This window comes from Mixophyes fleayi, chromosome 2, assembly GCF_038048845.1.
Source record: "Mixophyes fleayi isolate aMixFle1 chromosome 2, aMixFle1.hap1, whole genome shotgun sequence".
NCBI classification, from domain to species: Eukaryota; Metazoa; Chordata; class Amphibia; order Anura; family Limnodynastidae; genus Mixophyes; species Mixophyes fleayi.
In genome coordinates this window covers 368,109,471-368,131,700 of record NC_134403.1, presented here as the reverse complement: position 1 = coordinate 368,131,700, position 22,230 = coordinate 368,109,471, and the positions used below count along the sequence as shown (strand labels likewise).

The window sequence follows — 22,230 nt, the reverse complement described above, 5'->3', positions numbered from 1 at the left end:
AATCCATAGCCCAATATTTCAATTCCAGAGTCAAATATTCCAAATCCAGAGCCCAATATTCCAAGTCCAGAGTCCGATATTCAAAATCCAGTCCAATATTCCAAATCTAGAGCACAATATTCCAAGTCCAGAATCCAAAATTCCAAATCCAGAGTCCAATATTCCAAGTCCAGAGCCCAAATATTCCAAGTCCAGAGTCCAATATTCTAAATTCAGAGTCTAATATTCCAAGTCCAGAGTCCAATATTCCAAATCCAGTCCAATATTCCAAATCCAGTGCACAATATTCCAAGTCCAGAGTCCAATATTCCGAATCAAGTGTACAATATTCCAAGTCCAGAGTCCAAAATTCCAAATCCAGGGTCCAATATTCCCAGTCCAAAGCCCAAATATTCCAAGTCCAGAGTCCGCTATTCCAAATCCAGTCCAATATTCCAAGTCCATAGCCCAATATTTCAATTCCAGAGTCAAATATTCCAAATCCAGAGCCCAATATTCCAAGTCCAGAGTCCGATATTCAAAATCCAGTCCAATATTCCAAATCCATAGCCCAATATTTCAATTCCAGAGTCAAATATTCCAAATCCAGAGCCCAATATTCCAAGTCCAGAGTCCGATATTCAAAATCCAGTCCAATATTCCAAATCTAGAGCACAATATTCCAAGTCCAGAGTCCAAAATTCCAAATCCAGAGTCCAATATTCCAAGTCCAGAGCCCAAATATTCCAAGTCCAGAGTCCGATATTCCAAATCCAGAGTCCAATATTCTAAATTCAGAGTCCAATATTCCAAGTCCAGAGTCCAATATTCCAAATCCAGTCCAATATTCCAAATCCAGAGCACAATATTCCAAGTCCAGAGTCCAATATTCTGAATCAAGTGTACAATATTCCAAGTCCAGAGTCCAAAATTCCAAATCCAGGGTCCAATATTCCCAGTCCAAAGCCCAAATATTCCAAGTCCAGAGTCCGCTATTCCAAATCCAGTCCAATATTCCAAGTCCAGAGCACAATGTTCCAAGTCCAGAGTCCAATATTCCAAATCCGGAGCCTGATATTCCAAATCCAGTGCCAAATATTCCAAATTCAGAGTCCAATATTCCAAATGCAGTGCAAAATTTTCCAAATACAGAGTCCAATAGTCAAAATCCACAGCCCAAATATTCTAAATCCGCAGCCCAAAACACACAACCCCTCCCCCCAGGACACTTATCCCATTGTATCGCTAATCCCTCTGGATCTTTTATCTTCCACCTGGAAAAACAGCTGCTTTTGTTTCACTTTCGTGCTATTTAAATGTATTATTATTTTACGTATTACACTATTTTCACATTTATAATTAGGTATTTTTTTTCTTATGAGTACAAGTGTCAAGGGGCATGGTCAACAGTGTGCAGTACTGTGTGCTGAGTAATGGTAACCACTCATAGGACAGACAGATCAGGTGATATCATCTAATGTCCAAATATGGAATCTAGAACTATCCTTCGGAACTCCCTATACAATATTCCGATACAACTCACTAACAACAGAGTTCATAAAGTTACTAATTTCTATAACAATTAGAACAAAACATTGTTACCAAAAATGACAATCCTTAATACCCCAACACGGAAACAATTCCCCAAACCAATGAACACTCACCTATAACACCTTCACCATAAGCTTGTCACAAAAGTGCAGATTTGGGCAGATAGTTTGGTAATTCTTTATTTTTTTACATTAAATACATAAATCAGTATTTATACTGTACATACAATACATATAAGAGACTTTCATGGTCTATCATATTGTATAAAAATGCTATCATCATCATCATCAACATTTATTTATATAGCGCCAGCAAATTCTGTAGCGCTTTACAATTTACTATCTATTGCACACATACATGTAGTTCAGTCACCGCTTACACCTGACCCGTAGCTGGTGCAAATGATACGGCTAAAACCAGGCGTACTTATGACAAACCCAGAACGTGAATCGGCCGTATCCGCGTTCGCCCCTATTGTACATTGTCTGTATTATTCCGCCCCTCCCCTCCCCTGTTCTACACTTCAAGTAACGTGTCATTTGTGTTCAGACATGAAGTGCAGGTATTTGCGCTCACTGGTGTAATGTCCGTTTCTGAGTATGCGCTGAGCTATTTCATGCAAGATACAGCACAGGGACTACTGAACATGGATCAGGCCCAGTATGTGTATTGATTTCTATGGACTGCAGTCCCTGGTGTTGTACTTTGACTATGAGCCACCATTACCTATGTGTTCTTCCTCAAGAATCCATTATACAGCTATCTACATTTAGTACATAGTACATAGTACATAGCTTTACATGGCTTCAGCTTCTTGTTAATAGATGTGTGAGCCACAGCGAGCAGAACAATACCAGCGGAAAGGACCAGAAATGAAAGTTTTATAGCCTGATTACAAAATTGTAGAAGATTTACATCATAAAACGTTGGACCTTCCAAGCATACATACACCCAACTTCTACACAACAGACATACACACACCCAAATTCTACACAACAGACATACACACACCCAACTTCTACACAACAGACATACACACACCCAACTTCTACACAAGAGACATACACACACCCAACTTCTACACAACAGACATACACACACCCAAATTCTACACAACAGACATACATACACCCAACTTCTACACAACAGACATACACACACCCAAATTCTACACAACAGACATACATACACCCAAATTCTACACAACAGACATACATACACCCAACTTCTACACAACAGACATACACACACCCAAATTCTACACAACAGACATACATACACCCAAATTCTACACAACAGACATACATACACCCAACTTCTACACATCAGACATACACACACCCAAATTCTACACAACAGACATACATACACCCAACTTCTACACAACAGATATACACACACCCAAATTCTACAGAACAGACATACACACACCCAACTTCTACACAAGAGACATACACACACCCAACTTCTACACAACAGACATACACACACCCAACTTCTACACAAGAGACATACACACACCCAACTTCTACACAACAGATATACACACACCCAACTTCTACACAACAGACATACACACACCCAACTTCTACACAACAGACATACATACACCCAACTTCTACACAACAGACATACACACACCCAAATTCTACACAACAGACATACATACACCCAACTTCTACACAACAGACATACACACACCCAAATTCTACACAACAGACATACACACACCCAAATTCTACACAACAGACATACATACACCCAACTTCTACACAACAGACATACCCACACCCAAATTCTACACAACAGACATACACACACCCAACTTCTACACAACAGACATACACACACCTAAATTCTACACAACAGACATACACACACCCAACTTCTACACAACAGATATACACACACCCAACTTCTACACAACAGACATACACACACCCAACTTCTACACAACAGACATACACACACCCAACTTCTACACAACAGACATACACACATCCAACTTCTACACAACAGACATACACACATCCAACTTCTACACAAGAGACATACACACACCCAACTTCTACACAACACACATACACACACCCAACTTCTGCACAACAGACATACACACACCCAAATTCTACACAACAGACATACACAAACCCAAATTCTACACAACAGACATACATACACCCAACTTCTACACAACAGACATACACACACCCAAATTCTACACAACAGACATACACACACCCAACTTCTACACAACAGACATACACACACCTAAATTCTACACAACAGACATACACACACCCAACTTCTACACAACAGATATACACACACCCAACTTCTACACAACAGACATACACCCAACTTCTATGCAACAAACATACACACACCCAACTTCTACACAACAGACATACACACACCCAACATCCACACAACAGACATACACACACCCAACTTCTACACAACAGACATACACACACCCAACTTCTACACAACAGACATACACACACTCAACTTCTACACAACACACATACACACACCCAACTTCTACACAACACACATACACACACCCAACTTCTACACAACAGACATACACACACCCAACTTCTACACAACAGACATACACACACCCAACATCCACACAACAGACATACACACACCCAACTTCTACACAACAGACATACACACACCCAACATCCCAACATCCACACAACAGACATACACACACCCAACTTCTACACAAGAGACAAACACACACCCAACTTCTACACAACAGACATACACACACCCAACGTCCACACAACAGACATACACACACCCAACATCCACACAACAGACATACACACACCCAACATCCACACAACAGACATACACACACCCAACTTCTACACAACAGACATACACACACCCAACTTCTACACAACAGACATACACACACCCAACTTCCACACAACAGACATACACACACCCAACTTCTACACAACAGACATACACACACTCAACTTCTACACAACAGACATACACACCCAACTTCTACACAACAGACATACACACACCCAACTTCCACACAACAGATATAGCTAATGAATATTAAAGTTGTGTATTTCTTCTTGCTATGTACCGTAATTACAGCCGGTCTTTCTAGTGCTGCACAGTTTTGTGATGATCTTGGGGGGATTTTGTTGCTTTGTTGGGCAATTTTGTTTCTCCACTTTTAAAATTGGAGAAGTCTTTTGCGACCTCTCAGGCGTGTTTTTTTTTCTTTGAAACTAATGGAAATTCCAGAAGACGAAAACTTTGGATGTCCAATAGTGTCCCTAGAAAGATAAATCTGCTTATTCGTCAACTTTGTTTATAACGTGTCACATTGACAGAATGGCTGCAGAGAATAAATACAGGGTGATAATTCATATTGCATTGCAGTGGGAAAAGATTTAATGAGTGCTTGGAGAAGTTTAGTCTAGTTAAATGTATATTATACATATACTGTATATCTTCATATCGGCCTTCAGGCTAATGGTCCTACCATAAGACCCTGCTTCTACCAGTCTGGTGATCATGTGACTATGATGTCACCGCGCTTTCTCTGACGTCACCCTTTTGTAATGTATTTGATTTAAAGGGAAGTCAGTGGGGTTGTGTAGAAGACCCAGGAGAGATTTACTATGTCACAATGCTTTTCCCAATGTCAGACTTTGTGATGTTATAGTTGTGAGAGAGAAACATTGTCATATCATATCATTGGGGAAATGAGAACAATGCTTTGCAAACTAAAATAAACAATTGTAAAACTGCCTTGTTTGCTACAAGTATGGGACCTCTGGGACCTTGATGTTCTGTGCTGTTTGCACATCGGAAGGTGGAGAAAAGATTTACTATTATTTTATCGCTGTGGCAGGTGACGTTAACAGAATAGTTATCAAGATGGTACAAAAGGGAGAGTAGGCAAGTCTGAGTTTATCTCTGCTTCCTGTAATAAATGTCTAAATAAAATGCCTTATAAGAAAGGCAAGTAGAGCATACTCTCCAACTCTTCCTTGTTGGCTTCAGGGAGATCCCAGGGGAGGTGGGTGTGCGGGGGCTTGACGAATTGCATAATTTTGGCCCCACCCCCCAAACGATTGTCACAGTTTTGGCCAATTACAGAATGGGGCTGGCCTAAGACGATGCGATATTTGAATCATTAAGCCCCCACCACTTATCTATTGCAGGGGGCAAGAACCGGAAGGTCATCCTGCTCTCCCGGGAGGTCTCCCAGAAATGTGGGAGTCTCTCAGACATTCTGGGAGAGTAGACAACTATGCGTTAAAGAAAAGCAGCCTATGAATCTCTAGAGACTGAAGTGTCTTTTACATTTCTGTCTCCATTACTAAAGTCATGTTGTCTTACCTGTCAGTCTTTGATTAAATCTTGGTCTCCATGAAAATGGCCACCTCCATAGGCATCAATACATGGACATAGGACACAATTTCTGAACTGTGTCATCATGCCACAGATGGTGAAGCCAACCACGTCTTGTACTGGCTCAGCATCAGGGAGAATGCCAGACTCTTCAGGGAGTGAGGGAGATCACCCCTATTTCAGGGAGTCTCCCGGACATTCTGGGAGAGTTGGCAAGTATGAAGCAGAGCATGCTGGGACTTGTAATGTCACAACAGCTGAAAAGTTGCAGATGTCCTGATCTGATCTAATATACATGAGAGGGAGGCGGGGGTGCCGAAGCAGGTACAAAGTCACAGGTGCCCTGGCTTGTCAGCGTAGTGGGAGGAGTCACCAGCCTGGTGTGGCCCTGCCCAACTTTGGTGGCTATGGAAGAAAAAGTCGCTGTATCGGTGCCCATAATTTCTCTTGACGTCCCAGGATATACACAAGGATTCCTTATAATTAATAACCCACCATTTACCGGGCTGCATTTAATTTTAGAGCTGACATAAGTCATTGAAAAAATAAAGAAAATATATACAAAAGAATATCTCTGCCGACTGTACAAACTTCCAAAACACCTTTATATTATGAATGGATAGTGCATTCCTGAGATTTATTAATATAGCAATGCTATTTATTTTAGAGCACCTCAAATTCAAGTTGTGTCAATAATATAATCCATTAATCCGTCTGTACTCAAAAAGCTGCTGCCGCTGTTTCTACAATAACTACTCTGTGTTGACATTTAAGGTCGTTATTGAAGTGGTCATTAATTACTTGGAACCTGGTACCGTGCGTGTTTAGTCCAGGAAGCAGGCAGGAGGGATTAACGCAATAATAATCTGCACCGAGGTTAGTGTGCTATTAACTAATGCACATTAATTAAAATGATTTGCACAAACCATCCCAAGAAATTCTAATTAAAATTATCGGCGTTAGGGGAACTGATTTGCAATTAACAGATAATGGAACAAAGAGGTCTGAGATGGACCAATCGGAGGCTCCGATAATACTTTAATGAACTCACATCATGCCAGCGCACAACTTGGAAATGCCAATTGACAGATGTAGTAACAATGAATTTACCAAAGATAAAGTTAAGTTATTGGAAATATATTCAAAGCTTTATGAAAATATGTTACTCACAGCCACTAGATCCAAAAGACTGTTTGGAGTACGTTTTCTCTAATATAACCAATAATTTATTTTTCTACAGGGAAACACTCTGTAATGCACAAAGCACCTCTTAGACGGTTACGTTATTGCTCATTTGCTATAAACACAATACAAATGAATTCTAAAATGTGTAATTCATCACGCTCAGGATAAAGTGAGATTTGTCCTCTATTGATCGCAGGGTATATTAAGCTGCTTGAAATGCATCTTATAATACAATGACCTATACACAGAAATATCAGGCTTAACAGGAAAACGGCAGCATGGAGAAAATCGATACAATGAACATGTATTATAGCTTTGGTTCATTATTTTCTTCCTGTAAGTACAGTTTCACGTATCTGTACCAGGGGTGTATTTTTCCTGTTAGATTTAAAGCCCAAACGTCTCATTTTCAGTTATTAGTGTTATTTTTATTATTATGTATTTATGAGATGTCACAGATTCCGCAGCGCCGGATACAGAAGCAAGTCACAAATAGATGAGGTAATACGTGTCAGTAGCACAGATGAGTGTGAGTAATACTATGGGGACTCACAGAGTGCAGCAAAAGACATGACAGGATGTACGAGGGAGTCAGACAGTAGACAGACGTGGGACAATATGTAGAGAGGACCCTGACCTTGAGAGCTTACATTCTAGAGGGAGGGGTGAGAGACAGTAGGAACAACTGGGAGAAAATGGAGATGGCAGGTGAGGAAGAGGATGTGATGGATAGAATGGTTAAAAGGTGGTAGGATAGGCGAGGTTGAAAAGGTGATTTGTGAGTGAGCGTTTGATGGACTAAAGGTTGGGGGAGAGTCAAGTGAGGCTGGGTAGGGAGTTCCAAGGATTAGAGACAGCACGGGAGAAGTCTTGGAGGAGAGCATGGGAGGAGGTAATGAGAGGGGAATTGAGGCAGAGAGCGGAGTGACCGGGTAGGTATGTACCTCGAGACAAGGTCAGAGATGTAAGGGGGAGAAGTGTTGGTAAGGGCTTTGCAAGTGAGGGTAAGGAGCTGGAACTGAATTCTGAACCTGATGGGGAGCCAATGAAGGGATTTACGCAGAGGAGGAGCAGAAGAAGTGTAGCAGGAGAGGAAGATGAGCCGAGCCGCAGCATTGAAGATTGAAGATCAGAAATGGGAGAGACAGGAAGACCAGTGAGAAGGAGGTTGCAATAGTCGACGCGATAAATGATGGGTGAATGGACCAGGATTTTGGTTGCTTCCTGAGAGAAAGGGACATATTTTCGAGATGTTACGCAGGAGGAAGGGGCAGGATTTGGTGAGGGACTGGATATGAGAGGTAAAGCTGAGGGCTGAGTCACGGGTGACTCCAAGGCAGTGGGCTTGGGTGACAGGAGAGAGAGATATTCTGTCAACCAAGAGGGAGATATTGGGAAGGATAGTGACATTGGCAGGAGGAAAGATGAGGAGCTCGGATTTGGAGATGTTGAGTTTCAGGAAGCGCTGTGACATCCAGGTAGTTACAGTAGATAGACAGCTGGATACCTGGGTTAGGACAGTGGGAGAGAGGTCAGGGGAGGAAAATAGATGTGTGTGTCATCAGCATAGAGGTGGAACTGATTGAATAAGTTCACCAAGAGAGTTAGGAGCAAACTTAATTGAAATGGTGCAAATTTGTACCTGGACAAACTATATTGCAATGTAAATGGTGCAAGTGCAATTATTTTTAGCATGCAGGGAAAATGCTGGACAAGTTTTTTTTCATACTGCAATTTAGAGTTGAGCTAGGACTTGTCCCCCACCCCTCCCAACTCTAAATCTGTCTGCAGATTTCTAATCCTCTCCATGCTTGCCAAGCCAGCAGGCTGGTGCCAAAGTGCAAAATTATACATTATAGTTGGATTTTCTCATAACTCTAAATCCAAAGTGTCTGCTTGTGGATCAGACCAGCTAGGACATCAATCTAAGGCTATCTGCACACAGGCTTTATCCATTCTGTAGATATGGAATTAATAATATCTGTGTGCATAAGTCCTAGGAGAGTTACTGATTAAATATATTAATAATACTTGGATAATACTCTGGTGCAAACTTAATTGGTTACTTAAGACCTGCTGGAGACCTGGGGAATCCTATTATCAGCTCATTGTAACTTTGGATAACTTGGAAAAATCACTTTATAACCCTGTGGCTATGGGCTGATCTAGCTCTGTAAATGTTCTAATCTAGGACATTGGTTGGTCTAGCTCTGGTCTTGTCCTGTGATCATTATAATGCTCTGAGGCTCACATTGTCCAACATAAGAACACGGAACATCATGGTGAATCTTTCAGGACACTCCTATTTCCTAGTATATTTTCTGTTTTTTCCTAATCCATCTTATTTTACACTCTGTGCATATTACTTGGCAGATTACACCTTGCTGTGCATATTTTTCTTAACTCATCTGGGCACCCCTTACGAGATAACTTAATTTGAAGTTGTGTAATGAACGGCTGACCAAATGTTTCTGTGGGTTGTGGGCACTGCCTAGCAGACAACAGTAAGACAGCATGGTGCTTTCAGAAGCTTGTCAATTTGTCTCCTATATAAAACCCAAAAGGCGTTATATCAGGAACATTTATTCACAATTGTAAATGCTAGCAGGGCTTTTAGTTTAGAACCACAAAGCAGGAAACCACTGTGCCACGAAATATGCAAAAGTCATTGGCACGTAAACCAACACAATCAATTATCGTGGAGCATTTATCAGTTTCACGAACTAAATATCACCATATTCAGTATTAGATCTACCACAAACTGAGATGTTTAACTTCAATAGTATTTTATTGTTGATTTTTCAAAAATTATGGGGTACAGAAAATAAAAAAGGACATGGGGTAAGGGAAAAGCACACACAAAAAAATAAGGGAAGGGGGAGAGGGGTAAAAGGGGGTACATAGTGGGAGGGAACACATTATACAGTTCAGCTTCTAAACCACATTGTGCCCAAACCCAGTTGGTTGAGGTTCCTTCCGATTTTGTGAGATTTACCTTAATCAAGCAGGCACAAAGGAAATACTACTAATGGGAACATTGGGGAACTTCACTAAGTGGAGGTGATGCAGGTAGGAAATTCACAAACTGAGATGTTAATTCAGAGAACACATTATGAAAATGTTCAATGGATGGAATAACTTATTTTTTTAATTGAGATAGACATGGTAAAATAGGTCTTATTTTGCAGGTATTATCTTTTCCTCTTTTCAGTAATATAGGGAAGGCAGATACGGAGACCCGTAACATAACTATATATTTTCTGTTACACTGACGTCATCCTGTGGAGGGAACACTAATTACTGGAGAGACCAGCAGTAGAGGACTGCTGCTCGCTAAAATAATGTTCCCTCACCATGCAGACCCCCTCTCCCCAGCTTGTGCCACTCTGCCCCATCAATAAGCAACCCCTAGCCCACCTCCCCGCCAATCTTCCATCTGTACAGATTTACATGTCTTCCCTTAATAGCAGTATATATTAAAATGCATAGCAGGGAAGTTTTTCCCAAATAACACACCTGGGATAAACCTTTATTCCAAACCAAATAAAGACACGGACACAAAATTAAAGTTGGAATGAATGACGGTATTTATTTATAATTAAACTAATAGGACTGTAAGGCGGACGAGAGCAGGGCAGTCAGGAACGCAAAACCAATAAGGTGGAAAGGTCAGACCATAATACCACCAACCCAGGATCATACCTTATCTATTGGCCGGTGCTAAGATCAAGTCCAACAGCAAGACTACACCCCCAATAAACTCCACCAGTATAAACCATACAAAACTGGCCCAAAGGTCCTACTAACAAAACGGACCAACCATGGTATGACACCATAACCGCAGGGGGGGTAGTGACCTATGACAAGATCACCCAAGCACCATATGCACAGTTACAGACTGCACTGTTCTCCTACTCTCAACAACTACGTTCAAAGTTATGTAACCAATTGTAGGGAGGGCGGGCGGAATCCGGAAGCAGGAAGGGCAGAAGCATCTGCACACTGACTTATAACTGTGTATAAGTCCCAACCCCTTCCTGCACTCATTGGCTGAAACTTACAGGGATCCACAGCTAATAGGTTCTTTGGTAAGTCACTCACCCGCATGATTTTAACTGCGTTTAGTCTGAGGGACACACTTCTCTTAGTCACAAATGGGTGCAACATTAAGTAGATTAATTCCATGGCAGGAAAAAGTTTTCATGAACACTTGCTCCAGACGTGACTGTTGCTGAAGGCAGCTCTGCAAGGTGACAATTTTAAAGGTATTACAATTTCAAATTAAATAGGACAGGAGAAATGACTTTGCTCTAATATGTAAATGTCAATGTTAAATGATAGACCATAGTTGCCAACATTTTTGTATAATCTCCAAGGGCACTTTGCTGCTGGACAGATGTATTTAAATCCATTTTTGACATGGTTACTAAACTTATATATGGTGATAGGGCTGATTTCTATTGCTGCTTATCACTGCGATAGAAAATCACCTATCGCCATAATGATTTAGCTGTCGCCGAGGCCTCTGAGCGATACTCACCTGTCACAGCGACACGGACCCTACGCAGTAAGGATTAATTTACCGCTGTGACGGCCCAGTCTCAGGGGATATACGCCTGTGTGACCCGGCTGACGCATGTTCAGAAATACGCAGTGGAACTGAAAGCCCAGACTTTGGGTTTACATTCCACCAATTCAAAAAACAAACAGTACATTGTAAAAATATAGATACAAATATTTTTTAAAAGCAACCTGAAAATATTTTTAAGATATCGGCCATTGAAAAAAAAAATATTTATTCTAAGAATAAAGCAATTTTTTCATTCATTTTCTTCTGTTATCCCCATCCTGAGATGGCACTGATAGGAGGATTGTACACTTTAATAAATTAACCCTTTGTTATATTTTTTTGCATTTTAAATGATTCACTTTAATATTAACTTATAAAGCTCATGATAGAACACTGATAAATACATTTAATGTGCATTATAAGAAGGAATGTAGTGTACAGTTGGTCAATTCTGAAAATAGGGACAAGTCCAGGGACACATACTGAAGGACTGTGGTGTAAATCAGGGACAGATGGCAGTTATAGGGATATAATAGCTGGGGCACTGGTTGTGGAGGTAATTAGGTAATTAGGACTGGTTACGTCATATGACACGTGGTACAACTGGTTATGTCCTGAAATGAACATAAAACTAGTCACATGGTGCCCTTGGTTCTGCTGTTGCCACGGCGACTGAGCGTCATCACGTGACCACACCCCGCCGCTTCCGGGTTTGAGAGTGCGGTCGTCAAGGTGACGGGTGTCCAGCGTCCACACTACGGGAGCCGGCTGAGGACAGTGCGAGGAAAGAGCGTTCTCCAGGAGGTCTCACAGGTAAGGAGCGGTCCCGGGACATCCCCGGGGTGCTGATCATTAGCCATTAGCTGTGTGTATAACTTAAGTAGGCTGTATAGCTGTATATATCTATCTACGTATATATATATGTATATATATAGATAGATTGTGGAACTACAAATCATAGCATGCCCTACCAGTCTCTGCCTGGTCAGGGCATGCTGAGACTTGTAGTTCCACAACTTTACGAGATCTAAAGGTTACCTGAACCAGGTTTTCTGGAAACCGCTCATAGATGGGCCAAAAGGCTGATGGGAAATGGCAGCTATTAGTATTCCATGATATTATTAGATATTTAATATTAGATTAAGAATATTAGTATTCCAGGGGATTATTAATATTAGATATTTAAAATTAGAAGTTCAGGGGTTAGAGATACAAGAGCTGTAGTAATAAGATGGAGTCCCCAATACTCTGCTGGATTACACTTAAACTGTCTCTGATTATTAACAAATTCATATATATATTATCAGCTGCTGTGAACAATGTGGCTTTTATACTAAGCCAGGGGGAATCATGGTCCATGAAGCCTCAGTACAGAGGAGCACAAACTGTGCTCCTTCCCCACCCCCAGAACAGAGTGTGTGTGTGTGTGTGTGTGTGTGAGATTAGGAAGGTACAATATGAGGCCTCGCACAATACCATCCTGATTTATCATATACCGCTATATTACTAGGAGAAGTGTCTATCATCATCAGATTATTACCTGGTCCATATATACCCATCTGAATCCGGGCACCTGAGATCACTATTTATCAAAGACTCCTATAGTTAGCAAAACAGGGTGATTTCTCTGGCGATATGTCTTATTATCACATCGCTCTATGTATCAAAGGGCTTACCGCTGGTAGTGTTACAGGTGAATGCTCTATCATGTGTATGCATGAGGAAGATCCCATTTTAGGATAGCATTACCACAACAAAGACTCTTTAAAAATGCTTTATTCTTAGAGTAATGCATTTTTTAATACAGTACTGTATCAATTATATTCATGTAGGGTCTGATTCATTAAGGAAACTTAAGTGAAAAAATTAAATAAGTATCTCCTGGACAAAACCATGTTATAATGCAAGGGGTGTATAGTTTTCTATTTTGCACATAAGTTAAATGCTGTCAGTTTTTTCATGGCCTGTAACTATTACAACATTATATATATATATATATATATATATATATATATATATATATAGATATATATATATATATATAATTTTTATTATATAGCTATGGGTGTATGTTTTTTATATATATTTGTTTATATTTTTTGTTAACTAATAGAACTAAAAACCCAAATCTGTGTTTTTGGTCCCATTGCGAATATGTGAGTCGGTAAGATGGCTTTGCACATGCACATAGCGTTTGAGGCTGGCTTAGCGAAGCAGTAAGTTAACTATAGTTTTATAGCTGAATGTTCTCAATAATGGTATATATAAGAATAATACCCCTTTCACACAGAGGTATGGACCCGGGAATAACTCTTGTGTGTCTGTGTGAATGGGGCGACCCGGACCCTCAACCCTGGTAGCGACCAGATTTATTCTCGGATTGGAGACGGATACACTGCTGTCTGGAACATGTTCCCGGGTTATTCAACCTGGGTTCAGTTAAAATCAGCTCATTGGAGGGGCTCAACTTGAAAGTGCTGGGCAGACGCGGATCTAGTGTGAAAGGCGGCGACCCGGGATATGCCCCGGACCAAAGTGCAGTGTGAAGGTTTGCAACATTATCCCGTGTCTGACCCGGCATTTCGGTGAGAAAGGGGTATTACTCTACATTACAGCTACACTTTTACTCAGGCCGTACTATTAATGTTCACTCTGTTAATAATATCATGAAATGCAATTTCCTACCACTTTAGCTGTTCTGTATATATTGCCTTTATGTGATAAGGTGATGTGTTTTCAAAATCCAATACCAGTATACACTCAGTGGTAGATCCAGGGAGAGGTTTGGGCCAAATTATCCTTTAAATGGCATCCTTTGGCATTTGAAATACTGAGAGGTATGTTGTGATGTCCGATGCCTCTGTATAATGTTGATTCTTTTCTCTTCTGCACAATAAACCTTTTATGACAAACCAAACTTATCACTCTAACATTGAAAATAAGGCACGGACACCGTTATAAATTTGGCCAAAAAGTTACAGTTTAATTATAATTCAAAACGAATGGCGGAGAAAGCGAAATGGGAGTTCAGCTAAACAGACTAATACTAAACCGAAACGAGTGGACGGCCAACTGGCCCGGAATCCACTACCACCAAAGATAAAATCCCTTACTGGTGGCATGCGTATAACCTGGTGTCAGAGAAACAGCGCCCCCTCTGGAGTCACTGGGACATGTCCAGAGTACTCTCTTCAAGGGGGAAGTACTGCGGGCAATTACCGAAAGCGTCTTGTATTAGCCGCTGACCGTGGTGCATTCCTGCCAACTGTGCCTCGTCTGTAAGGAGGGAGAAAGAAATTAGTAACATGCATGTATTATACAAAAATGTCAACATTAAAAAAGGGAGGGAGGGATTTTGTGCAACAAAAGAGGCAGAATTTGGAAGGAGGTTTCCTATATAGAAAATCTAAAGTACATCCCCTATGGATCTATTTAGCTGGTGAAAAATGGCCTGACAAAACTTAAGAGAAAAGGGCCTTATAATCACACAAACATATTGCGTTTAAGTGCATTCAACTAGAGGGGCTTCTCTTGTCATACTGCCTAACTAGCTTAAACCATTGGTCAGCTACACTCTCTAGCAGAGTGTACCTAACAATATCTGTTAAGTTGGAGAGTCCTCTCTTCACAAGATGGTCACAGTGCACGCCCTCTGCCATTGCCATCAGGTTTGCATTATACGGTGCATAAAGCTATTTGCGCTGGTCATATGGCCAGATGCTGAAAAACGTTCTTGTCCATTCATCCCGCCATCTTGTTCTTCATTTGCATAGCTGGCCGTTGTCAAGGTCTGACACTGAGATACACTGCTTTTACATGGCGAAAATATATGGAAAAATTAAATAAGGAGGTATTGGGGGAGCACCGAAGGTAAGGGACTGGGGGGGGGAGTCTTGAACTGAATTATTGGGGGAGAGGGTTAAATGTTTGTTCTCTACCATGGAAGACTTAGATGCAAGCGATTGGGCATAGGAATACATTTAATAGACCCTGGGATATGAACCGTGCCTGGTTATATATGGCCTTCTCCATAGAATGCTCTGAGATGAGCTATAAATCAGCGCTGTTAATGTGCCGATTGATTTTAATATGTATTATGTTGTATTGATGGCATCTCTGATATATGTTGAGCTAATGTGCACTATGGGCTATTGATAGAGTCCCCGGCCGTTGAGTATTTTGACTTTAATGTGGATTATTGGCCACTGGATACGTTTATGCTAAGCATGCTGATTTGTATGCTTATTCATCCATTCATCTTGATGCATTGCTGCCACTTCCGATATTTATGCTGACTCTTTGTATTGGATAATAGTGACTGCTCAGTGAATAGGTGGAATTTAATGTGCATTATGGATTATTGATGGTGGTCCAGGAGAGGGGGGGGAGGGGGGCAACCTTCCTTCTATGTAGCCTAAAGCAGAGTGCATTTACCCTGGTATGCCATACAGGAGGTCTTATACATACAGAAATATATATATGTACAGTATGTCTGCTCTGGTTCCAATTTCTGCTTTATCATTTTCCATTTTGCTTCTTGATCCTGATAGAACAGCACAAACTAGGACTCACTCCTCCTGAGATCTGTGATCTATATTTCATAGTGGTCACTAATACACTCTCAGTATTGCATACCGATCTCTAGAATGCTTTCTGTATTGTATAGAGATCACCACTTTGTACTTCGTATTGTACATTGATCAGTACAATGTTTTCTGCATTGTATAGAAGTCACTAGAATGCTTTCTGTATTGTATAGAGGTCACTAGAATGCTTTCTGTATTGTATAGAGGTCACTAGAATGCGTTCTGTATTATATATCATAAGAATGCTCTTGTGTATATGGGTAAATAGATTGTTCCCTGTTGAATATGGGTCACTAAAATTGTCTCTGTATTGTATAGTGCCCAGTAGAGTTGTCTAATTATTGTATATTGGTAATTAGAATGGCCTCTGTATTGTATATTGGTCACTAGAATGCTCTAATTATTGAACATTAGACTGCCCCCTGTTTTGCATATTGGTAGATAGAATGTTCTCTGTTTTGTATAAATCACTAGAATACCTCTGTTTTAAATAGTGATCAGAAGAATGTTCTCTGTATTGTATATTGGTCACTTGAATTCTCTATGTATTGTATATTGTCACTAGAATGTTCCCATTATTGTATGTTGGTCACTAGAATGCTCCCAGTATTGTATATTGGTCACTAGAGTGTTCTCAGTATTGTATATCGGTCTCTAGAATGCTCTCTGTATTGTATATTGGTTACTAGAATGCTCTCTGTATTGTATATTGGTCTCTAGAATGCACTCTGTATTGTATATTGGTCACTAGAATGCTCTCTGTATTGTATATTGGTCACTAGAATGCTCTCTGTATTGTATATTGGTCACTATAATGCTCTTTGTATTGTATATTGGTCTCTAGAATGTTCTCTGCATTGTATATTGGTCACTAGAATGTTGTCAGTATTGTATATTGGTCACTAGAATGTTCTCTGCATTGTATATTGGTCACTAGAATGTTGTCAGTATTGTATATTGGTCACTAGAATGCTCTCCGTATTGTAGATTGGTCAATGAGGATCATAATGTCATGTGCAACCATTTGTTGCTAGTGTTTATCCTTTGTCATCACAACCCCGTCTCCTGCTACACAACGAAGCTATGGGGGACGCAAATTGTGTCATCGGGACCAACAGGATGAGGCCTGATGATACGATTCACATCATAAAGCCGTCGCCTCGACCTTTTTACAAGAAGAGACGCGGGGTCCAAGAGGGTGGCCTACTGCCCTTGGAGTCCGGGAGAATTCCCCCGAAATGTGGGAGTCTTCCTGATGTTCTGGGATAGTATGTGCTTCAGACATCACTGAAATGCAGTTACAGTCATGTCTCACCTCTCAGCTAAGGAGGCTGTAATGTAACAGAGAGGTTGTTATGTAGTCACACCTAAATACATTTCATGGGCCGACTGGAAAGCAGCTAAGACAATATTAGGCAATATTTGCAAATAAAACAGAAAACAAATAAGCCAGAGGTTGGTTAAACCAGGGCTCCAGCTGCGTGGCAATATAAGTAAGAAAAAAGACCAGCGCTGAAAACGTTTTGAGTAATGTACAATGTTGTACTGACAGGTTGAGGACGCAGCTGAGGATCTGCAAAGCTGCCGAGAACAACATAAAGTTTATATAAAAATACCTCCAGCGCCAGACTCAGGCTATGATACACAGATCCACAGTTTGCAATTGAGTTAATTGGTTTTCAGCCAAAACAAAAAACCATACTTGCCAACTTTTCCTCAGCTTCAGGGAAATCCTGGGGAAGGTGGGGGTGGGGCATGATGAATTGCATAATTTTGGCACCGCCCCCTAAACTATTGTCACAATTGTGGGCAATTACAGCAGGGGGCGGAGCTAAGATGTTGCAATATTTGTGTCATTAAGCCCCATCACTTATCTATTGCGGGTGCGAGAACCGGGAGGTTGCCCTGCTCTCCTGGGAGCCCGGGAGGTCTCCCAGAAATGCGGGAGTCTCCTGGACATTCCAGGAGAGTAGGCAACTATGCGTTAAAAGAAAAGCAGCTAATGAATCTCTAGAGACTGAAGTGTATTTTACATTTCTGTCTCCATTACTGAAGTCATGTTGTCTTATCTGTCAGTCTTTGATTAAATCTTGGGGCTAGATTTACTAAACGGCGGGTTTGAAAAAGTGGAGATGTTGCCTATAGCAACCAATCAGATTCTAGCTGTCATTTTGTAGAATGTACTAAATAAATGAAAGCTAGAATCGGATTGGTTGCTATAGGCAACATCTCCACTTTTTCAAACCCGCCGTTTAGTAAATCTAGCCCTTGGTCTCCATGAAAATGGCCACCTCCATAGGCATCAATACATGGACATAGGACACAATTTCTGAACTGTGTACTGGCTCAGCATCAGGGAGAATGCCAGACTCTTCAGGGTGTGAGGGAGATCACCCCTATTTCAGGGAGTCTCCCCGACATGCAGGGAAAGTTGGCCAGTATGCATAAAACTATTTTATACTTTTAGTAGCCACAAAAAAAAAAGATAGAACCACGTGTGTCATTACTATAGATCAGTCCTGGCCACGCCGTGGCTCTCCAGGTGTTGTGAAGCTACAAGCTCCAGCATGATTTACCAGTCCATTACCAGCCAATAGCTGGCAGGTTGTCAGACCTGCAATAGGAACTATGATTCATATAAATGTATTTTTTATATTTACATAACAACCCAAGAGAGAATCTTGTGATAACCGATTTCCTTCCCCTTCACAGATAGATATGGATGTGCCAGAGGGCCCCCTTCCTGACCACTTACAAGCAGAAAAAGTGAGTGTATTACCTTGTCTGTAGGACTGAAATAATCTTTACCATAACCATTTACCGAGGTAAAATTGCAAAACGTTCTATTTTATACAGCTTTTAGTGACTGTCAGAACAGCTTTCTTTACTCAAGGAGCACAGTGTGTAGTCGTTTGCTTCTGAATGCTGCCATATTTGTATACTGTCTAATGTATAAGTCACTGACTAAATAAACTGCTCAGTTAACAATGATCTACGATACAACATATATGGGATTACATCTCACAGAGTTTATAAAGTAAATAATCAGAATTATTCCATTGATTTCCGTTCATCTCTGATGATATATAGCTTAGCACTGTTCACTATAAGAGATTTCTTTAACTGCATTTAATTACAGAAGTCGTATCCAAATAGTTACCAGACTTTTATTATATATTGGGAAAAAGTAATTATCTTTTTTAGACACATTGCCATTCCCCACTATAGCATACATTGTAAAAATCAGATAAATATCAGGTATGGGGGGCATCTGGGATATACCTAATAATTGCCAACTTTTCCTCGTTGGCTTCACGGAGATTCCAGGGGAGGTGGGCGTGCGGGGGCGGGGCTTGACTAATCACATTATTTGGCCCCGTCCCCTAAATGATTGTCACAATTTTGGCCAATTACAAGATGACGAGATATTTGGGTCATTAAGCCCTGCCCCTGTCACTTATCTATTGCGGGGACGAGAACTGGGAGGTTGCCCTGCTCTCTCGGGAGGTCTGCCAGAAATGCGGGAGTCTCAAAGGACATTCCGGGAGAGTAGGCAACTATGCGTTAAAGAAAAGCAGCTAATGAATCTCTAGAGGCTGAAGTGTCTTTTACATTTCTGTCTCCATTACTGAAGTCATGTTGTCTTACCTGTCAGTCTTTGATTAAATCTTGGTCTCCATGAAAATGGCCACCTCCATAGGCATCTTCAGGGAGTGAGGGAGATCACCCCTATTTCAGGGAGTCTCCCTGACATTCAGGGAGAGTTGCCACGTATGATATACCTGAAAAACACCATAATGCTTATGGGTGTGTGGGGAGGTGCTGTATTTAACACATGCTTAAGACAGTATAGTCCAGTGGGCAGCAGGGCAATGACTTTGTTCATTTTATTTACTTTTATTTCGATCTTTACAAATGCAAACATCCTAGAGGCTAATTAAAAAGAGGAAAAATAGATACCATTTTAAATCACATCCACGTATATCGCTAAAGCAGCTTTGACTATAAATTCATCTCCTGTATCCCATAATGCAATGACTCCCGAGCCCGGGCCAATAACAAGACAGTAAGAGAAAGGACAGGGTGCTGTCTTCCTCCAGCAGCAAGCGTTAGTCGTACAGCGATTACACAGTTAACCTAAATCTGCAGCCCCAGCACTTGGAAACCTGCCTCACGGATAATAGAAAATAGCCAGACCGAATCATAAATCTATATGGCAGAAGTCAAATAGATTTAAGATTATAACGACCTTCTGTTAAGTTATGAATCTCGCTGTACACACAAGTGTTAACCCCATCTGCTGTACTACATGCTTAACAAAGCAGAAAAAAGTATTATTTATTATGTGTGCTATTCTATCGCTAGTACACAGGCTTACTAGGCCGTATACCGTGCAGCAATCACAGTGATTACTATATGGAATGATGCTGCAGGCCGCTATCATGGCCTTGGGAAGATGAAATAGTATTTGCATGAAATTCATTTTTACAATACGGATTCTTTAAAATGTGTTGTTTATTTTAAGAACTTATTTATGTAATGGGTTCTGAAAATAAGGCAGTTTCCTCCACATTGGCATTATCCTTTAACATGGTACTGTCACCTAGATCAAGCTGAGGCGGCCATTTTATGGGCAGAACCAATATTTAGCCTATCCGTTCGCTAGGAACTAGTGACATCACTGCGACGTGAGGTATTTTGTGCTTGTATATTGGTTCAGCATACAGAATGGCTGCCTCCACGGTGCCTTGTGCCTCATAGGAACATAGAAATTGACGGCAGATAAGAACCACTTGGCCCATCTATTCTGACCAGTTTTTAACCTATGGTAACCACAAACCCTATTTGATCCTTCGTTCTTTGTAAGGATATCCTTATGTCTATCCCAAACATGTTTAAATTACATCTTTCAGTCTTTCCGGGTAAGTTTTGTGCTGTAGGCCATGCACCATGTTAGTTGCCCTTCTTTGTACAGTCTGTAATGTATTTATATCCTTCTGGAGATATGGCCTCCAGAACTGAACACAGTATTCTAGATGAGGCCGTACCAATGACCTATACAGTGGCATTATTATTACTTCTTTCTTTCTGCTACTGATTTGTTACATTACTTACCTGCCTTTATGTCAGCTGAAATAGTGACTCCTAGATCCCTTTCCTCCTCAGCAGTTTCCATTATAGCGCCATTAATACTATATTTAGCCTTTGGGTTTTTGAGACCCAAATGCATGATTTTGTATTTTTTGGCATTAAACTGTAGTTGCCACTCTCTTGACCATTCCTCTAGTCTACCTAGATCATCAATCATTTGTTTTACCCCTCCTGGTGTGTCTATCCTGTTGCATATCTTTGTGTCATCTGCAAAAAGGCATACATTCCCTTCAATTCCATTTGTTATGTCTCCAATAAAGATATTAAAAAGCACTGGTCCAAGTACAGATCCCTGGAGTACTCCACTGGTAACCTTTCCCTCCTGTGAATGCACTCTACTTACTATAACTCTCTGTTTTCTATTCTGCAACCAGGACCTTATCCATTCAACCATCTTAGAATCCAATCCCAAGCTTTCAAGTTTATTTAACAGTCTGCGATGTGGGACAGTGTCAAAAGCCTTACTAAAATCTAGATAAGCTACAAGCCCCCCTCCTTGATCTATTACTTTAGTCACCCAGTCAAAAAAGTCAATAAGATTTGTTTGACATGATCTCCCCCCAGTAAATCCATGTTGGATCCTGGAAGTTACTGGATTTGAGATATTCTACAACTTTTTCTTTTAAGACTGTTTCCATCAATCTCCCTACTACTGATGTATGGCTCAGTGGTCAATAGTTGCCTCTTCCTTGCTTCCACTTCTGTGCAGTGGGGCTACATTTGCTATTTTCCAGTCGTCTGGATTTACTCCTATAGCTAGTAACTGGTTGAATAATTATGTTAATGGTGTTACCAACTTCCCTCTGAGTT

General features: G+C 40.7%; 1 protein-coding gene across 1 annotated transcript in view; it reads left to right on the top strand.

Annotated features, from left to right (window-relative positions):
- Positions 1–12,388: 12,388 nt before the first annotated feature.
- The window catches only part of TEX55 (testis expressed 55), a 39,592-nt gene continuing 29,750 nt past the window's right edge, over positions 12,389–22,230 (top strand). Inside the window, exons 1-2 of the mRNA XM_075197388.1 lie at positions 12,389–12,496; positions 18,982–19,035. Coding sequence (XP_075053489.1) covers positions 18,988–19,035 — 48 coding nt within the window. The 5' untranslated portion in view covers positions 12,389–12,496; positions 18,982–18,987. The remainder of the gene's footprint in view (positions 12,497–18,981; positions 19,036–22,230) is intronic.